Genomic DNA, 19079 nt, shown 5'->3' with positions numbered 1-19079 from the left:
TTACACTTACAGCTACTTAACTCTGTAGCTTTGGTTCTAGTGTAGAAGGAAAGGAAGTAACCCTGTTCTGATAGAATGTAATTTACAAAGGAGAAGAATGGACTTGCCCCCACTGACCTCTGCTATAGATTTCAGTAGATTAGCCACAGATCTGGGAAGATTCTGTCAGCTCTTTTGCATCTTATAATTTTTTTTAAATTTTATGTCTGGGTGTTTTTGTCTACATGTATGTCTGTGCACCACATATATGCCTGGTGCTTGGAGGCCAGAAGAGGGCATGTAACTCCTGGAACTGGAGTTACAGATAGGTTGTGAGCTGCCATGTGGGTGTTGGTACTCAAAACTCAGTTCCTCTACAAGAACATTCAATGCTCCTAACTGCTGAGCCATCACTCCAACCATACATTTTATAATTGTAATTAAAATGATATATACTTAGGAAGTTTTTTTTGTAGAATCCCGTGTATTTATGAACACCAAAAACCCCAACTACAGTCTTTAGACTGCTGTGTTCAACTGCTTACTGTAGACTAACTCCTCACCACTCTCTTTTCTTTTGTAGGAGATCTGCCACAACCTGGGGGTGTGCTATACTTATCTAAAGCAGTTCAACAAGGTAATTCATAAAAATGGTGATGGTGGTTGACGGGAATTTACTGTGGTTCATTTGTCACAGAAGAGCCACTGTCTACTATTTTTGGTTCTACTGTCTGCAGAGCTTGGGTAGTAAAAATTGCCTTTTATAGTCATTGCTGTGTTAATACTTATCATTACTCATTTTCCCTACTTTCTTATGATTTATTTATTTTTATTTTATGTGCATTGGTGTTTTGTCTGCATGTATGCCTGTTGTGAGGGTGTCAGATACATTGGAACTGGAGTTACATATGGTTGTGAGCTTCCATGTTGGTGCTGAGAATTTAACCTGGATCCTTGGAAGTGCAGCCAGTACTCTTAACCACTGAGCCATCTCTCCAACCTATTTTTTCCTACTTTTGATTTAAAGGGGGGGCAGAATTCTAGACTATCAGTGGCAGTCCAGTTGCCTTCTCTCTCCTTTCTCTCCACCTCCCATTAAATGTTCTAGTATAGAAACACATATACAGTAAGACACGTATCAAAAAGTGGACCTTCTCAAGGCTGGAAAATGAATTTATGTGTGTTGAATTTTGTTTTATGATAAGATTTTTTTTTCTGATGTGAATTTATATTTCACTCTGACAAACTCTGTGCTCTAAGACTTTAATATAAGACAAAGCATGTTAATCTTACCTTGGTTATCAAATTAAGAAATAGTTACCTGTTTTTTTTGTTTTGTTTTGAATTAAAATTTGGAAATTTTTAATTTTACTATGTGTATTGATGTTTTGCCTGAATGTATGTCTGTGCACCATGTGTGTGCCTTTGGATGCCAGAAATTTGTTCCCCAACTGCATGTTGGGAATTGAACCCCAGGTCATCTGGAAGAGCAGCCAGTGTTCCTAACTACTGATTCATCTCTCTAGCCCTAGATACATTAATTGAAGAACAGGTGAATTTTTGAGAGTTCCAAAGAGTAGTGATGGTGATTATAGTTTCCTTCGTAAACTGAGGCTTTATCCTCCTTTTTTTTTTTTTTTTTTTTTTTTGCTGCCACCAAGACTGACTCTCATTAATACCCATTTAACAATGCTTTGCAAGACCACAGTATAAACTAGTCTATCTTTCAGGATATGACAAATGTCTGCATATAGCAAGTGGAGTGTAAGAATTATTCTTTGTAAGTCATATATAATACAATATGTATTCAGTGGGACACATAGGTTTTCTTTTTCTTTTTTTAAAGGTTTATTTACTTATTACGTATACAGTGTTCTGTCTGCATGTATGCCTGCAGGTCAGAAGAGGGTACCAGATGTCACTACAGATAGTTGTGAGCCACCATGTGGTTGCTGGGGATTGAACTCAGGACCTCTGGAAGAGCAACCTGTGTTCTTAACCGCTGAGCTGATTAAATTTTTCTCTTCAGAGACTTTTTGATCAAGTACATTCCTGTTCATAGTATAGCTAAGTCTTCAGTATTAGTCTTTGGACCTGTAGTGAGGTAGAGCATTATATTTAGATTTATTATAATGCCTAACAGGCTAAACAAACACAACACCTTTATAGAAGCCCTTTTTGAATTGGTGAATGAACAAGTTTTTTTTTTCAGCCTACTAAGATGTAGGCTCTTCCAGAGCAAAAAGTTATTTTATATTTGCTCTTTGTTGTGTGGTGTTGGAGACTAAACCCAGAGCCTCGACGAGGCAGGCACAACCATAGCATTATTTTCTTGTTAACTCTAGTATACCAGGCATCTGGACCAGCAGGTCCACAATGAGTACTTGTTGAGTGAATAAGTGGAACAACTTTGGTGTTTGTTTGTTTTCACACTGTAGAGGCAAACAACCCAGCTGGTGAAGGTTGTACAGGCAGTCAGGAGTGTAGGTGTGGTTGAGTTTGCAGTGGTATCCTATACTGTACTATAATGTCCCGTTGAGGTTTTGAAGTTTAAGTCATTAGGTATAAATACCAAACAGCAAGCATTCAGAAACTTGATCATCACATATGAGCTCAGCAAAAGGCTATGCTTGGTTTTTAGGTGGTAAAAGCTATTTTTTGAGACATGATGTTCCCACATAAGAACATCAAAGCTCTGCCTTCACATTCACCATAGAAAACCACTGTCCTTCAGCAGTATTGATTTGGTTATCTTTACTCCATTAAACTTTAATTAGGCACAAGACCAATTGCACAGTGCCCTCCAGCTTAACAAGCATGATCTGACTTACATAATGCTGGGGAAGATCCACTTACTGGAGGGAGACTTGGACAAAGCCATTGAGATCTACAAGAAAGCAGTAGAGTAAGTGTCTCTTTCTCTTAGACTCTAAAGAGCTTGCCTACCCTTTTAACATTGTAACATGAAATTATCACCTACAAAGTTCACCCTCAAGAACTGCACAATTGAATATCAAAAAAAAATTATTAACCCCTCCACACAAATCTCAGTTTTCTGTAATCTACCATTTTTGTTGGGACACATTCATAACTATCATGGAACCCTTGCAGCCCATGGGCACAGGTTGAACACACCTACTGGAAGCAATGAGAAAAGCAATGGAACAGATATGTAAACTCTTAGGAGAACAGATTGTTTCTTTTTTCTACAACAGTATCTTCACAGGCCAAGTGGAGATTTAGGTTCTTTAGTGTTTTTTTTTGTTTTGTTTTGTGTTTTTTGTTTTTCACCTGCATGATTAAAGGTGGGTAACTTAACTGTAACATGCATTCTAGACCATATGGAAGCAAGATGATACTGGAAGCTAAATATGGAATAAGCATCTCTACCTTTAAATAACCCTAAAATTGTACACTTTTTGAAATTTGATAGGAGCACACAGCTGTAAAGGAAGAGGGTGGGCATCCACTCTGGCATGAATTTGGGGTCAGCTGGTAGTGTAATCATCTAGCTTAATACTTTATAGCAGATCCTGTGTTCCTAGAGATCACATTAGGGACAGAAACCTCCTAGCTCAGTAACAGACATGTGGTTTTATTAGTCTGAGACCATTGTCTTGTATTACTGTTATTTTACCTTTTTATGCCGAAGATACCATCTTGCCCATGCTTAATCAAACACAAGTGCTACAACTCAGCTGCACTCCAGTCACAATATCATGGGTTTTGTTGTTGTTGCTGTTTAAAAAAATATCAAGGTAGCCTATTAACCTCTCGATAATGGATGACTGAATTTCTCATGCTACTGTCCCAAGTTTCCTTTCTAGGGACACATGAACTCTTGTCTTTTCTGTATAGTATTATCTTGTTTTATTTATTTGAGACAGGATCTCAGCATGTAGCCCTGGCTGCCTTGAACTTGCTATGTAGACCACATTGGTCTGGAACTTATAGAAAGCCTCCTGTCTCTGCACCAGGCTTGATTTTTTTTTTAATAGGACAACTTTACTAAAATACTCAGGTGTTTTGTTTGATCACAGAATAGAATGTGTGTGACTCATGAACTAAAATTTTGAATTGGTGTAGAGTACCGGTCACTTCTTAGATTCATCTATCCAGGGTGAATTTCCTGCCTATATCACTCATAGCATTTCTTTATGCATTTTATTTAACTACATTTTGTGACAGAAAAATCTCTTGTATTTGGTAAGCTACAGCAAATTCTATCATCAAAAAGGTCAGGTTTATGTAGACAAGTAGGAAGGATCCATCAAACAAATCAAAGGCTTCAGTAATGCTGGAGAGTAGGCTTATTCCTGACCCTTGTCCTATATAAATTGGCATTTTGAGTTAATACACATAAACCCAGTAAGGGTACTGACAGTGACTGCTCAAGAGAGTTGAGTCACTTTCCAAGGAGAAAACCAGACAGTTGAGCATCTGAGATGGTAGGTTCAGGACCCGAAGCTCTGCAGAGAACTGTTCTTGGCAGGAGAACGGATACAGATGGAGTCAGAAGAATGGGAAGCACAAGTTACATATGTGGTTTGGGACAGGGCATGATCAAAATGGATCCTTACTACAGAAAGGTGAGAGGCAAATTCTCTATTGCACTGAGAAAGCTGTTTGGCAGCTCAGGCATAGGTTGGGCTTTGGTGGTTCTGGACTTTCTACAAGGAACGAGCATTTTCCTTTCCTTTCCTTCCTCTCTCCCTCCCTCCCTCCCTCCCTCCCTCCCTCCCTCCCTCCCTCCCTCCCTTCCTCCCTCCCTCCCTCCCAAGCAAGAGACAGTTCCTTGTTCTTTGATGCTTTAAACATTGAAACTGATGACCCTATATTTAGATGATCTCACCTCTGTTGCTTTGGCTTTTTGACAAAGACAAGTATCAGTGAGAGACTGAGAAGGCAGATAATACTTAGGTGAGTGTTTTCCCCAAGACCCAGCATCAAAGTCTGTCCAGGGCTGGAATGTGCCTTTCTTCTTTTGCTTAGTTTGGCAAGTTAGTTTAGAGAGCAGTGTCAGGGGCCTTTGAGTCCTAAATAACACAGGAAGAAAGATGTCTACCATTGTTAAGCAGAGAGACTTCCCAACAGAGGGACTAGCATAACTGTGCCCTGACTGACTTGGCTTGAGCTTGGTTATTTTCAGTGTGATGAGTCATTCCACACAGTTCTTTTTTAAGGTTGCTGGATTCTAAGCCCCATTTCATTCTGCTAAGCAAGCTGGGCGTTGGTGGCGCACGCCTTTAATCCTAGCACTTGGGAGGCAGAGGCAGGCAGATCTCTGTGAGTTTGAGGCCAGCCTGGTCTACAGAACAGAACAGCCTCCAAAATAATACAGAGAAACCATGTCTCAAAGGAAAAAGAAAACAAACAAACCATTCTGCTAAGCAGGTCTTCTCTGTTTCCAGGATTGAGATGTTTTGCTTTTGAAGGAAATTGCCAAACTGCCCTCAGTTGACCTGGGAACAGAAGAGGTTTAATAAAGGGTCCTGAGTGTTGGCAGTGGGGCAGATAGCTGTCCAAGTCTGTACCTCACAACCATTGTTTCCTTGTGAGCATCTCTATGTTACAGGTTCTCGCCAGAAAATACAGACCTTCTTACAACTTTAGGATTACTCTACTTACAGGTAATGAAAACTGTTTATTTACACATTGGCATTAGAAATGCTTTAGGGTTTGTATCTATGGTGGTTTTCTTCATTTTTCTATTTGACACATTTTACTAACAGTCACAGTACACACAATAAACACTGGTTTGCTTTTATATACTAAAGAATTAACATTGGTTCTCAAGACAATTCTATTTCAGTCTAGAGTAGTAGCAATTCTTATGCAATAGGGTGTATATATATACATATATATATACACACACATACACACACATACACACACACATATATATATGTGTGTATATATATATACACACATACACACACATATATATATGTGTGTATATATATATATATGAATGAAATGGCTGTGTGACTTGGGGCCATTATCTTATTGTTGGGTGGAAGGAAGAGAAACTGATGTATTTTTACTACTTTGTGGGGCTTTGAGGCCAAGACTGTTCCCATTTGTTCATCTTGCTAGCTAAGGTCCTGCAGGAGATAGGAGTAAGGGATAGAATTTTAGAGAGGAAACCTCCCCTTCCTTTCAGTTCCTAATCGTGGATGGGACTCTTAAGTCTGCCACTTCTGTCCACCTGAGTCCCTGAAGCCCCAGATGTCTTACCCTGCCTACCCTGCAGGTTCCTGCTCAGCTGATATGAATCTGAAGTAGTTTTTATAACTATTGCTTTAAGAAGAACCAAGGGTTTACCTCTCAGTCCTCTGGGCTTTATTGTGAGCAGGCTCAAAGGACATGAAGCTAACTACCATAGTCCCAGCTAGGAGGCATTAATATTGATCAAAATGAGTGTTTCTGAAATGGTTTTTTGGGCAGAAGATATTTTAACCTTATTAGGAGAAAAATAAGAAAACCACAAACATGGAGATTTGCATTTTATTTGGCATATCACTTTTTTTGAGTCTTTATTTTTTACATTCCAATCCCAGTTCCCCCTCCCTTCTCTCCTCCCACTTCCTCTACTTCCTCCCTATGCCACCTCCCATCTGCTCCTCAGAGAGGGTAAGGCCTCCCCTAGGAAGTCTACTAAGTCTGTCCCATCATCTCGTTGAGGCAGGACCAAGGTACCTCCTCACCCACCACACCTCTGTGTCTAGGCTGAGCAAGGTATCTCTCCATATAGAATGGGCTCCACTAAGTCAGTTTGTGCATTAGAGTTAGATCTTGAGCCCACTGCCTGTGGCCTCATACATTGTCTCAGTTGCACCATTGTCCCTATATAAGGGAGTCTAGTTCTGTCTTATGCAGGTTCCGCATTTGTCAGACTGGAGTCAGTGATCTTTCACTAGCTCGGGTCAGCTGATTCTGTGGGTTTCCCCATCATGGTCTTGACTCTTTTGTTCATATTATTGTTCTTTCACTTCAGTTGTATTATAGGACCTTGGCCCAATGGTTAGTTGTGGATTTCTACATCTGCTTCTATCTGTTTCTGGAAGAGGGTTTAACTTCTCTGGGGTTGTGGATTGTAGACTGGGTCTTTTGCTGTATGTCTGGTATCCACTTATGAGTGAGTACATACTATATTTGTTTTTCTAGGTCTGCATTACATCACTCATGATGCTTTTTTCTAGTTCTGTCCATTTGTCTGCAAATTTTAGGATGTCATTATTATTATTTATTATTACTATTACTACTATTACTACTACTATGGTGGGATGGGATCAAGAAAACTCACAAATGACTGCATGTTTCCATTCAGGGTACAGTTGGCCAGACTTCAGAACTGACATCTGCCCCCTGAGGTAAATCCTTTGGTTTGCTTTCTTTCAAGCTCGGAGTTTACCAGAAGGCATTTGAACATCTTGGGAATGCACTGACTTACGACCCTGCCAACTACAAGGTATTGCAGGCTGTTGAACCACAGAGCCTTCCTATAGATAGTCCCATGCTCTCTATAGATGATTAGACCCTAGGAAACAGGGGATAGGTTTATCATTTTAACACCCAAGAAGTTTACTTTGTGTGTATCGGTATGTTGGTACTAGGGAACAAAACCAGAGCTTTGTGTGTGCTAGGCAACTAATCTACCACTGAGGTACATCCCTGTCTCAGAAATCACCTTTTATTTATAATTCTCACTTTTAAAAGTTAGTTTTGGGGCTACAGAGATGGCTCAGTGATAAAGAGCACTGGCTGCTCTTCCAGAGGTCCTGAGTTCAATTCCCAGCAACCACACGTTGGCTCACAGTCATCTATAATGAGATCTAGTGCCCTCTTCCAGTGCACAGGAAGAACACTGTATATATAATAAATAAATAAATCTTTTTTTAAAGGTTAGTTCTTACTGAAATAATAGTTAAGTGTTGATGCTCAGTTTCTTTAAAAGGAGTACATTTGTGGTAAAAGACTGTCACAAAGTTCAAGTGCCATTAGAATTCATGTGTTGCTTGAGAATTTAGACAAGCTTCCACAACAATTGTCTTGATCCTAATGAATTTGAAATTATAACTTCCAGATGTGACTTGGGGGTAAGAAAGAGAATGAACATTAATGAGGGAGACAGCTGTTCGACACAAACTTGGTCATCATTTAGGAAGTCAGTAGCCTGGCTCTGTTGGTTCCCCACCTGATACCTTTCCTTAAAGAAATGATAGGGCTGGACTGATAAAAACTAAAGCTAAGCTCGGCATAGTGACTCGTGTCTTTTATCCCAGAACTCGGGACGCAGAGGCAAGGCAGGTAGATATCTGTGAGTTCCAGGCCAGCTTGGCCTACAAAGGGCCGGACAGCCAGTTGTTACAGAGAAATCCTGTCTTGAAAAACCAAAAGCAAACAAAAACCCAAAAACTAAAGCCTCTATGTGAGGTATCTGAGCATTTAGTAATTGTAAGCATTTAGTATACAAAGTAAGGCAGATGAAAGGCAGCCATTACTAGAATACTGGTTTCCCTAGCTAGAAGTAGGAGACAAATGGAGCAAGATAGAGCCAGTGACATTATATGGTTTTTATACTGTGGGATTCCAAAGACATTTCTTACGAGTACCTGTCCTAGTAGTTTGTTGGTCATGTCTGTGCTGATGGGCTTACTGTGTACACTCAGGAGACTGTCTCATGGCCTTCTTGGATGACTGAATTACTAACTTTACATGAACTATGTTTTCAGGCCATCTTGGCAGCAGGCAGCATGATGCAGACCCATGGGGACTTTGATGTTGCTCTCACCAAGTACAGAGTTGTAGCTTGTGCTATTCCAGAAAGTCCTCCACTTTGGAATAACATTGGAATGTGTTTCTTTGGCAAGAAGAAGTATGTGGCAGTGAGTGTTCCTTATAATCTTTGTTGGATACTCATCCATGTGGGTATTGGGTCTGCTGAGCTTGTCTTATGCTGAGTTGAGTGCCCCTGTTTCTACAGGCTATCAGCTGCTTAAAACGAGCCAATTACTTGGCACCCTTCGATTGGAAGATTCTGTACAATCTGGGCCTTGTCCATTTGACTATGCAGCAGTATGCATCAGCATTCCATTTTCTCAGTGCAGCTATCAACTTCCAGCCAAAGATGGGGGAACTCTACATGCTCTTGGCTGGTAAGGGACATTTATATAAAAATCCCTTCCTGTGAGTCATAATGAGGGAACAGTTTATTAGAATCATAGTTAAATGTACTAAAGTAGACATTCCTTTGGAGATCCTATAGGAATTTGAATTACTGTCTTAGAGTTTGAAGAAGTTTAAAATAAAAGGTGTCCAGGTAGTGGTGGCACATGCCTTTAACCTTAGCACTTAGGAGGCCAGTCTGGTCTCCTGAGTAAGGTCCAGGACAGCCTCCAAAGTTATAGAGAAACTGTCTCAGGGAAAACAAAAACAAAAACAAAAAAGAAAGAAAAGGTGACCAGGTATCTGGTTGCTTGTAACCTGAAGGTTTTGAACTCAGTCTTGACAGGTTAAATTAAAATCATCCTTTTTCTTTTGAAAAGACTGGATCCTTGCTGGCCTGAAACTTACTATAATCTTCAACTCAGAGATCTGTATGCCTCTGCTTCTAGAGTGCTGGGATTAAAGGAGTGTACCACCACACCTAGCTTTTTTAAAGAAGAATTTAAAATTTATTTTTAAATGTCTGTGTGTAAGTTTGTGCACACGAGTCTAGAAAAAGGCATTGGGTTCTTTGGAACTAGAGATATAGAGCCATCTGATGTGGGTGTTCTCACAACCAAACTTGGGGATCCTCTGCAAGAGCTGCAAGTACCCTTAACCATTGAGCAATCCCCTCAGAGTTCTCCTTTTCCCTATTTTTTTTTTTTTTTTTGTGCTGGAGATTGAACTCTGGGCCTTGCATGTAGCTTAGGTAAACATTCTACCACTGAGCTGAACTCACAGTCCTCATATATATTGAACCTAATTGATTTGAGCTCACTAATTAAGAACCTGGGTGTAAGTACAGTGGAGTTCTGCCAGGATACTAATTGTATATACTCAGGGTTGATATGAGATTATATGACTAAACATAATAAATGTTTAAACTTTGGGGGTTTATCATGGTTACTAAATCCTTTGATCCTTTGTCCCTTTTCAAAAACAAAACAACAACAACAAAAATTTATACCACAGTGCACATATGGAGGTCAGAGGACAACTTGAGGGAAAAGTTTGTCCCTTCCAGGAACCCAACTCAGGTCATCAGACAGCAAGCACCTTCACTCATGAGCCATCTCACTGATCCCATTGTTATCTTTGTTAATATAACTGGTAGTTCAAATGAAATAGACAATCATTCTAGCCCCAACTTCCATTTATGCTATACAAAATAAATTAAGGTGGGCAGAGGTGGATCATGTCTATATCTCTGGCTTTTGAGGTAGAGGTAGGGAGATAATGAATTTGAAGCCAGACTGAGCTACATTAGTGAGACCCCTTATACTGTTTCAAAAGAACACAACAAAAAGCATTTTAAAGAACTTAATAGTCCTTTTAGGGAGTTTTTCCTAGTGTATATTTTGATCATTACTGTGGTGTTTTCAATTTATGAAAGATCAAATGCAACCACATGAAGGTTGTTTGGAGAACACCAGAATACAAAGCTTGTTCAAATTTCAGGAGAGGCGCAGAACCTTACTGTAAGAGAAGAATGTCTCACTGCTTACATTAGGGCAGAAGCACCAGTTCTAACTTGACAAAGTAGAGCCAGCCTCACACGGCCCTAAGGACAGACTAAACTTGAATGTCCACATAGTATATGGCTGTGGAATGGTGCATGATCCTTCTGTATTCCTAGGTCTCATAGTTGCCTGTTTGACTGCTGGGAAGGTGGAGCTGCTATTTTTAGGTTTATATATTAGACTTTCAAGATATCCTGAGTTTAAAAAAAGAGGGGAATTGTCTGTGGCTCACTAAGTTTTAAGGATCATGGTCATAGGTGATGGGGAACAAGTGAGGACTCTTAGGTAGGACAGTAATGTGGTCAGTTTGTAGGTCAGCAGGAGGATGGAGGCAGGTATAGACAAATGGAGAACTTGGTTTGGGCTTGAACCCATGACACTGCAGCTAATTGCTGTGGTGGGGCATCTGAGCTGAAGGATGAAAGCGACTTTATTTTGAGAGTGGTCTAAAGTATAATTTTTGCTGTCTAAGATAAGCTCTCCTGATTTTCTCTGTGGCAGTGGCATTGACCAATCTGGAAGATACAGAAAATGCAAAGAGAGCATATGAAGAAGCTGTCCGCCTGGATAAGTGAGCATTCTGTTCTGTGGGGAAGGGCCAGGGAGTGTTATTCTGCAAAGTGTGCCATAGGACTAATGCTGCTGGAGTCAGCTTAGCACTGTGCAGCATAAATTTGGAAGGTTGTGGTTTTTAAGCCAAGCAGAGCATAGCAAGAATTAAAAGCCTGAGAATACAATTCCTGAGTTTTGTAATCTAAAGCAAGTCACGAGCTGGCAGCACTCTGGTTTGGGTTGCTAATAAGCTGTGAGCTAACCAGATGAGCAGGTGAGACTCTGGGCTCAGCTTAATGAAAGACAAATGAGATTCCTGGGGGAATTTATTCCCCCATAATTTGCTACTCAGCAGGTCTGAGACCTCTTGTTCAGCCCTTCCCCTGGTGGCTTTGTTGGTGACAGACTTGGTCCTTATCCTGCTTGGCTGCTTGGGCAGTTAGTTCCTTGACTCTGTCCCATGGGTCGGTCAGTCACATAGCACTTTGCTGTATAATGGGGACAACCCTAGTTAGCTTTGTTTGGATTTCATATAACGAGAAGGATCTTCAAATGACTAATTTTTGCAGAGCCCCAGTCCCACAGAGTCCCTGTCTCTCTGCCACAGATGTAACCCTTTAGTAAACCTGAACTATGCTGTGCTGCTGTATAACCAGGGTGAGAAAAAGGGTGCCCTGGCCCAGTACCGGGAGATGGAGAAGAAGGTCAACTTTCTCAAGGACCACAGTCCTCTGGAATTTGATGCTGAGGTATGTCTCTTATTAGCAGTTATCACTATCCTGTCTCTTGTTAGCATCATTACTATCACGTCTCTTATTAAGTAGGTGTTAGTAGATGAAAGGTATCATAAGCTCATGTTTCTTTGGGCTTCATGTTCATTGCAGCATGAATTTGCCAGTTAGTTACAGTCTGAGACAAACTTTGCTAGAAGAAAGTAACAAAATAATTCAGGCTTACTGAGCTGTGTTCTCACTAATACAGCTTATCAGAACAGGAAGTTTGACCAGGGAAGCATCAAACTTGAATTATTGGATTTTGAGATCCTGTAAGGAGTCCTCTTGGTATCTAGTAAGCAGCCTGTATTCTTTATTAGAGAATGACTTCCTTAGGCCAAGTGCTGTAATCCTAGCACTAGAAAGTGATTTCCTTATTATAAATATTTTCCTCCTTCAACTGCTATTACCAGCAGGCAGCTTGGCTCTGCTGGTCTTTTCAATGGCTTGTTTTCTTCCTATGCGGGCACAAGATGGTCGAGATGGCTCAGAAGTTGGGAGCGGCCCTCCAGGTTGGAGAGGCACTGGTCTGGACCAAACCAGTCAAAGACCCAAAGTCAAAGCACAGGACCAATTCAGCCAACAAATCTGCTGCTCTCCAGCAGCCTCTGGGCTCCAATCAAGCTCTAGGACAAGCAATGTCTTCAGCAGCTGCATACAGGAAGCTCCCTTCAGGTAGGAGGCTACACAGAGCTCTGTGAAGACTTAGTGGGGATAAGCTACTTCTATCAGCAGAGATCCCAGCTTTGAGCGAGACTTGCACTCTGCAAACTAATGGCCAGTTTAGTACTAGCCAGAGAGGAAAAGCCCAGAGTGACCAAACTGGCATTTGTTTCTAAAGGGCAAGCTGTTAGGTAGATAATTTTTAGGTTTAGAAATGCATTACTAAGTGCATGCTGTTGTACATTTTTGCTTTAATTTTCACAAGCTTAATGTTTTATTTCTTCAGTTATGGGCATCCCTCCTAGCTGAAGGATGCATTACAGTCTTGGTAGTCTCAGACAATACAAGGTTCCCTCTTAAATGATTTCTTCTGAAATGGAATATCTAAGAATTCAAGTTTTGTTTCCTTGCAAGGTGCTGTCGGAGCCCAGCTCACAAAGCCACCATCACTTCCATTGGAGCCAGAGCCAGAGGCCACTGTGGAGGCAAGCCCAACAGAAGTATCAGAACAAAAGAAAGAAAAATAGCAACAAACACAAGAAAAACAGGATGACCCTGGAGTAGGGAGTCTCTTAGGTGAGACCATGTAGAAGGTGGTCATATGACCAGGCAGGTGGAGGCCAGCCCTGTTCCCTGGGTGGGCACTGCAGAATTAAAACAGAACACAGGGTGCGCTGTGATGATCAAGAGGAGCCTAAAGCCCACGCAGCTCTTACCTGGCCCCATCATCAAGGAACGAGGGAGAAGAAAGACATGCTAGATAGGCTTGAAGCCCCACATGTATAGCTCCAAGAGTCAGCAAGATGATCAAAGACCATTACTCGATGAAGGACTTTTATCTTGGTAAAGGGAAAGGGACCTCTGCTCAGCAGCCTGTGGTGATGAAGCCCCATTCTAACTGGACTGGGGGAACACATCAGTCCCCGCTGTAAACAAACCTTGGATTAAGAACCTAGTTAAATAACCCCACCCCTCTTTAGATTAAGTTGAGACCCAATCTGGAATGTATTCTAGCTCTGTTTGCTCAAAGAGAATCTAAAACAAGTTCCTATTTTCATTCTTAAAAGAGGTCAGAGTCTGGAGCCAGATCATGTCAGTATAAGTAGCAGGAGTCAAGACTGATCTGGATTTGGCACCAAGGATTTAAAGAAAAGGGTGTGGGTAGGGTGACTGAGGGCATAGTTCAGTTGTTAGAGCTCTGGGTTCAATCCCCAGTACTTCTGAAAACAAAAAAACAGCTCTTAGCCAAAGAGTTTTAAGCAAGACAATCAATGATGAATGCTGACAGATGCTCTCATGGCCTTTGTAAAGATTATGGACTACCAAGAGGTCACATTAAAAGCTTTTTAAAAAACAAAACAAAACAAAAACAACTTATGGTCACTGTCTATCTTTACCCATTTCCAAGCCTTGTTTGAGCTGAAACCACCTCAGAGCCAAGCTGGTCTTGGGTATAGTGTGGCCTCACAGCAGCCTAAAAGGTTGGCTTTCTCTAAGGCAGCCCCGGTTTTCACCGTAACTGGCAGCTAGAAAACCGACGTACTATCAAGCCAGAAGAGTATGGAGTTTTTGATATTATGGTTGGGTCTGATTTGACAAACTGAACAGAGGTCCTCTTTGGTTCTCTTTCGTCAGAAGGCAAGCACGATACCAGAGGTGATTCCTTTGCCTAGGTAGCAGGTTTGTCATGGAGCAATCAAGAAAACTCCCTTCTGCATCTTGATGAATGGTGGGATAGACTGAGTTGATTGACCAAAACTAAAAGGTCTTGGTGAGAAATAATAAGGGTACAAACTTAGAAGGAGAGGAGAAAGAAAAATGTGAAAGAAACCCAGGAGCTAAATCAGCAGAAAGGAGGGCCTGGCTGTAGGTGAGATATGACAAGAAACTATATAGGGTAGGTAGGTAGATAACTCATTCTGAATTTAAGACTAGGAATATGGGTGAGTAGGATCGAGGACTTTTCAAGTCTGATTTTAGACAGGTTTGTCTTTGAGATAACCCAATTATACCTTACTAAACACCTAGATAACCTGACTTGAGAAACAAAATCTGTTTAAAGATTTTGCTAGAGAAGTGGTTTTCAACCTGTGGGTTGCAGCCCCTTTTGGTGTCATACAGCCCTTTCACAAGGATTGCATATAAGATATCCTACATATCAGATAATGCATACTATGGTTTGTAACACCAGCAAAATTAGTTATCAAGTAGCAACAAAATAATTTTATGGTGGGGGTCACCACAATATGAGGAACTGTATTAAAAGGTCAAATCAATAGGATGGTTGAGAGCCACTGTGCTAGAGAAATCTGGATTTTTGTGCTAGCTCAAGAGCTTGGACTTAGAAAGTCTCTTAAGATGAAAGCAGCTATTTAAGGAGAAAAGCAAGAGTAAAAGGGGAAAAGTTCAGAAGGGAGGTCAGTCTTGGGAGTGTGACTACCACAAAATTACTGTCAGGAAGCACAAGTCTATTGGGGAGGAACCTATAATTGGGAAAGAAAACCCATTTCAGAAGGTACATGCCAGGATTAGAACCTACGACTGGGCATAGCCCCTGATGGTTCATCACCAAGCAGCTCTTGGGGGAGCAGTGGAGAAGACCTTATTTTTTAAGACAGGGTCTCATGTAACCCAGGCTAACCTCAAACAATGTAGCACAGAGAATAGCCTTTATTCCTCATCTTCCTTCCTCTACCTCCAAATGCTATGGCGAATAGGTGTGCATCACCACCCCAAGCTAAAATCTTAGTATCTAACGATAGACAAGTGCACAGTGCTGTTCTCTCCAGGTGAAGTTTGGCAGAAACTAAGAGGCCTACTTAGTTTTTCCATCCCTCAGGGGCAGTATGGTACCTGTCTTCCAGGAATAGTCACAAAGCAATGCCTTCCATAGTGCTTGGACATAGGTTTTCTTAGATAACAGGCTACACATGTCCAATCTGCTAGGTGTCTGGATTTGCAGTTTCTCTTTCATTCTGAAAAGAATAAGTTATTCTATGAAGACAGGTCACAACACAATTTTAACAGATTTAGGAAAATGAGACCAAAATAATAATCACAGATACAGGTATGGTTTTGACCCTTCAGAAAGACTGAAATCCAAAACATTGACAATACTAAGTGCTAGCAAGGCTTCAGCATAGGTAGATACCTTGGAACTAAATTTGGCAGATCCTTAAAAAAATTTAAACTAAACATATAATACAAGAGTTACACTTAAAAGTATTTGCCAAAATGAATTGGAAACAATCTCAAATCCCCTACACAGATGCCTAAACCTGTAGGAATCAAGATATCCACAAGTGGGTGAATAAACTTCAGTAGAGCCAGACAAAATGTAAAGTGCAAAAAGGAGCTATATTAAGCTAGAAAATATATGGTCAGTGCATGATACTAAGTGAAAATGCCAGTTTGAAATACCTACAAAGTACATGATCCCAATGATATGTTCTAGAAATTTAGCCATTCCACAATGTGAGCATATTTCAAAACTACGTTATCTACTATGTATATGTACATATATGTGTGTGTGTGTGTTATATATCTCCAGTAAAAAAAAAATACTAATAAATCTGTCCTCAGGTTAACACTATGCATAGGAATTTAGTCAAACTACATTACAGGACCTAAAACTGTTAACACTGAGGTTATAAAGTGCCAAGAGCCAGCTGGTGGTGATGCATGCCTTTTATCCCAGCACTGGGGAGGCAGAGGAAGGTGGATCTCTATGAGCTCGAGGCCAGCCTGATCACTACATAGAGAAACCCTGTCTCTAAAACCCAAAAGAATAGCTGGGTGTTGATGGCGCACGCCTTTAATCCCAGCACTCGGGAGGCAAAGGTAGGCGGATCTCTGAGAGTTCAAGGCCAGCCTGGTCTACAAATCGAGTTCCAGGAGAGCCTCCAAAACAATATAGAGAAACCCTGCCTCAAAAAAAACCAAAAAATAAAAATAAACCAAAAGAATAAAATAAAGAGTAAAGTGCCAAGAAACCCTGAGACTGCATGGATTATGTGTCATTATGTTTCTCAGAGAAGACAACTATTAGGACAGTAACATAAACATCAGGCTACAACTTGGAGAAAATAGACCCGACAAAGACCTTATCATACCTGAAAACATGAAAAAATCTTATAGCTCAGTAATAAGAAAAGCAAACATCATGCCAACTCAAATACCCAATTAGAACAAAGTGTTGTGCAACTTTATAAAGGAAAGTCTAGTGTGGCCAACTGTCATGTGGGAAACAAAAACCAGTGAGTATCCACTAAAATGCCTCCAACTGAACACTGAAGATTCCCACTGTTAGCAAGCACAGGATAGAATCAGAACAATTAGAAGTTGTCAGCATAAGTGTAGAATGGTTTAGCCACTTCTAGAAGGTCTTTGCCTGGCCATTCTCATCCTACAGATTCCCACCTGAGAAGTACCTATTCAAGCTCTTATTGGTGAGAGCTTATTCACCTGAAAGTGTAAACCTGCATGTAATTAGAGGCATAAAATAGGAAACATGCATGGCTCTCCAAAGTACACTCAATGAGCAGCTTTATACAGGAACAGGCAGTGAATATTTCACCGATAAACCCAGAACAGGCAAGTTTTTAAAAACATTTTTAATTTATTTTTTTACATTCCAATCTCAGTCTCCCTTCCCCTCCCCCCCCCCCAACCTGCTCCTTAGAGAGGGTAATGCCTCCCCTAGGAACAAGCTGCTTGTTTCTGGAAGTATAAAATAGGGGTCAGGGTTAGGGATGGGATGACTTGGAGCAGGCATGCTGGTGATGGACACACATTTGCTGAAACTTACCAAGTGATAAATGTGCATCATCATCACAAATTTTTAACCTAAAACGTAACCAGAAAAAGCTGGGTTACAACAGCTTCCAAATGACTTAAAGTGGTCTTAGACCCAGAGGTTGCCTGTTCAGCTTAGTGAGAATTCGTGATTTATTAAACTTAAAAGTATGTGCTACATACTATGCTAAATACATGCAGAGCATCTGTCTCTCTTATCAACAGCCCTGAGAGGAAGGTACCAGGATAGCTCCATTTTACAGCTGAGGTAAATGAGGTTAAGCCAAGGCATTATCAAGTAATAATCCCCAACTCAAATACCCTTCATGAATATGGATTATGCCTACTGATGTCTACCTGTCTCAGGCCCCACAGTAAGGGAATGAAATACGGGATTGAATGGATAAGGGTTACCCGCTTCTAGCTGCCATCTTACCTTTTGTCTAGTGGTGCTGCAGGCTGCAGCTTTTCTCAGGTTAAATCAGTTTCAAGTGAGTGGAACAGGGAGTGCACAGTTTCTAGGTAGCCTCTGTTACTGGCTAGGGGATGTTCATACCCTTTGTCTCTTATACTGTGTGGGAGCCAGGTGGTGGTGGCACGTGCCTTTAATCCCAGCAGAGGCAGGTGGATCTCTATGAGTTTGAGGCCAGCCTAGTATACAGAGTTCCAGGACAGACTCTAAAGCTACACAAAGAAACCCTGTCTTGAAAAACCAAAAAAGAAAAACAACAAAAATTAACCCTGTGTGGAAACCTCAGTCAGATGCCATCCACTGCCCCACCTGTTCTGTTTCACCCACCTCCACACCCTCATGGAATGGGCTCCAGTCTCTTTTATGGCCTAGCCTCCTCCACAGGAAGGCATTCTGCAGACTGTCAAGTCTGTGTGCATTTATGCTATACAACACAGTTAATATCTTCTCACATACATTCTGGTACATTTTACTCTCCCCACAAAATTGACCTGTCAACTTTAGACAAACTTAGTATGACAGTGTAGGTGCTGGGATCTGAACTGGGTGGGTCCTCATGACTGCAGTTTGCACTCTCCAGCCTCCTGAATCTAGCATCTGTTAATGCCCAAGGCCCATCTGCTGACAAACACTTGGAGGGGCTAGGGCTGGAGCTTGGTGCCAAAGCTGGCCCTCAAGGGGAAGCCAACATAAAGACTACTGGCCTAGGTAGATACTCACTACACTTCTGTCTATACTATAGTCTTTACTGCCATTACCAGCAGCACCCATCAAGGGGGCAGAAGCCGAACAAGTAACTTGAAGACTATGGAAAAGAACACGAGAGTTTACAAAGTCATGGCTTTAAGAAAGTTAACTCTTTTCACTTCAGCTTTCCTAATAGGCTGAAGCCATGGTGGTACACACCTGTAATCTCAGCACTTAGGTAAGCCCCACCTAAAAAGAAAAATCAAACAAACTTTTTGAGACCAGGCTGACCTCAAACGCAAAGATCTGCTTGTTTCTGCCTCCCAGGAAACTAATTTTCTTTTTTTTTTCTTTTTTTTGGGGGGGGGTTTATGAGACAGGGTTTTTCTGTGTAGCCTTGACTGTCCTGGAACTCACTCTGTAGACCAT

The 19079-nt window shown here is 41.1% G+C and overlaps 1 protein-coding gene across 4 annotated transcripts in view; it reads left to right on the top strand.

The window, feature by feature from the left end:
* Nucleotides 1-19079, top strand: part of Bbs4 (Bardet-Biedl syndrome 4) — a 42891-nt gene that overhangs the window by 21689 nt on the left and 2123 nt on the right. For 2 of the 4 annotated variants that reach the window (XM_013112982.3, XM_040730236.1), the window contains 10 exons: nt 563-616; nt 2757-2884; nt 5555-5609; nt 7382-7450; nt 8715-8867; nt 8966-9137; nt 11211-11280; nt 11869-12010; nt 12508-12709; nt 13112-16289. In XM_013112982.3, the coding sequence (XP_012968436.1) occupies nt 563-616; nt 2757-2884; nt 5555-5609; nt 7382-7450; nt 8715-8867; nt 8966-9137; nt 11211-11280; nt 11869-12010; nt 12508-12709; nt 13112-13224 (1158 nt within the window). In that variant the 3' untranslated portion in view covers nt 13225-16289. Of the gene's footprint in view, nt 1-562; nt 617-2756; nt 2885-5554; nt 5610-7381; nt 7451-8714; nt 8868-8965; nt 9138-11210; nt 11281-11868; nt 12011-12507; nt 12710-13111; nt 16290-19079 lie in introns of those variants that run through there. The other 2 variants (XM_040730234.1, XM_040730235.1) reach the window with 2 other exon arrangements.

This window comes from Mesocricetus auratus, unplaced genomic scaffold (genome assembly GCF_017639785.1).
Source record: "Mesocricetus auratus isolate SY011 unplaced genomic scaffold, BCM_Maur_2.0 Super-Scaffold_100022, whole genome shotgun sequence".
Lineage (NCBI taxonomy): Eukaryota > Metazoa > Chordata > Mammalia > Rodentia > Cricetidae > Mesocricetus > Mesocricetus auratus.
Note: the sequence above shows the minus strand (reverse complement) of the source record. Positions and strands in the feature narration are given on the sequence as shown.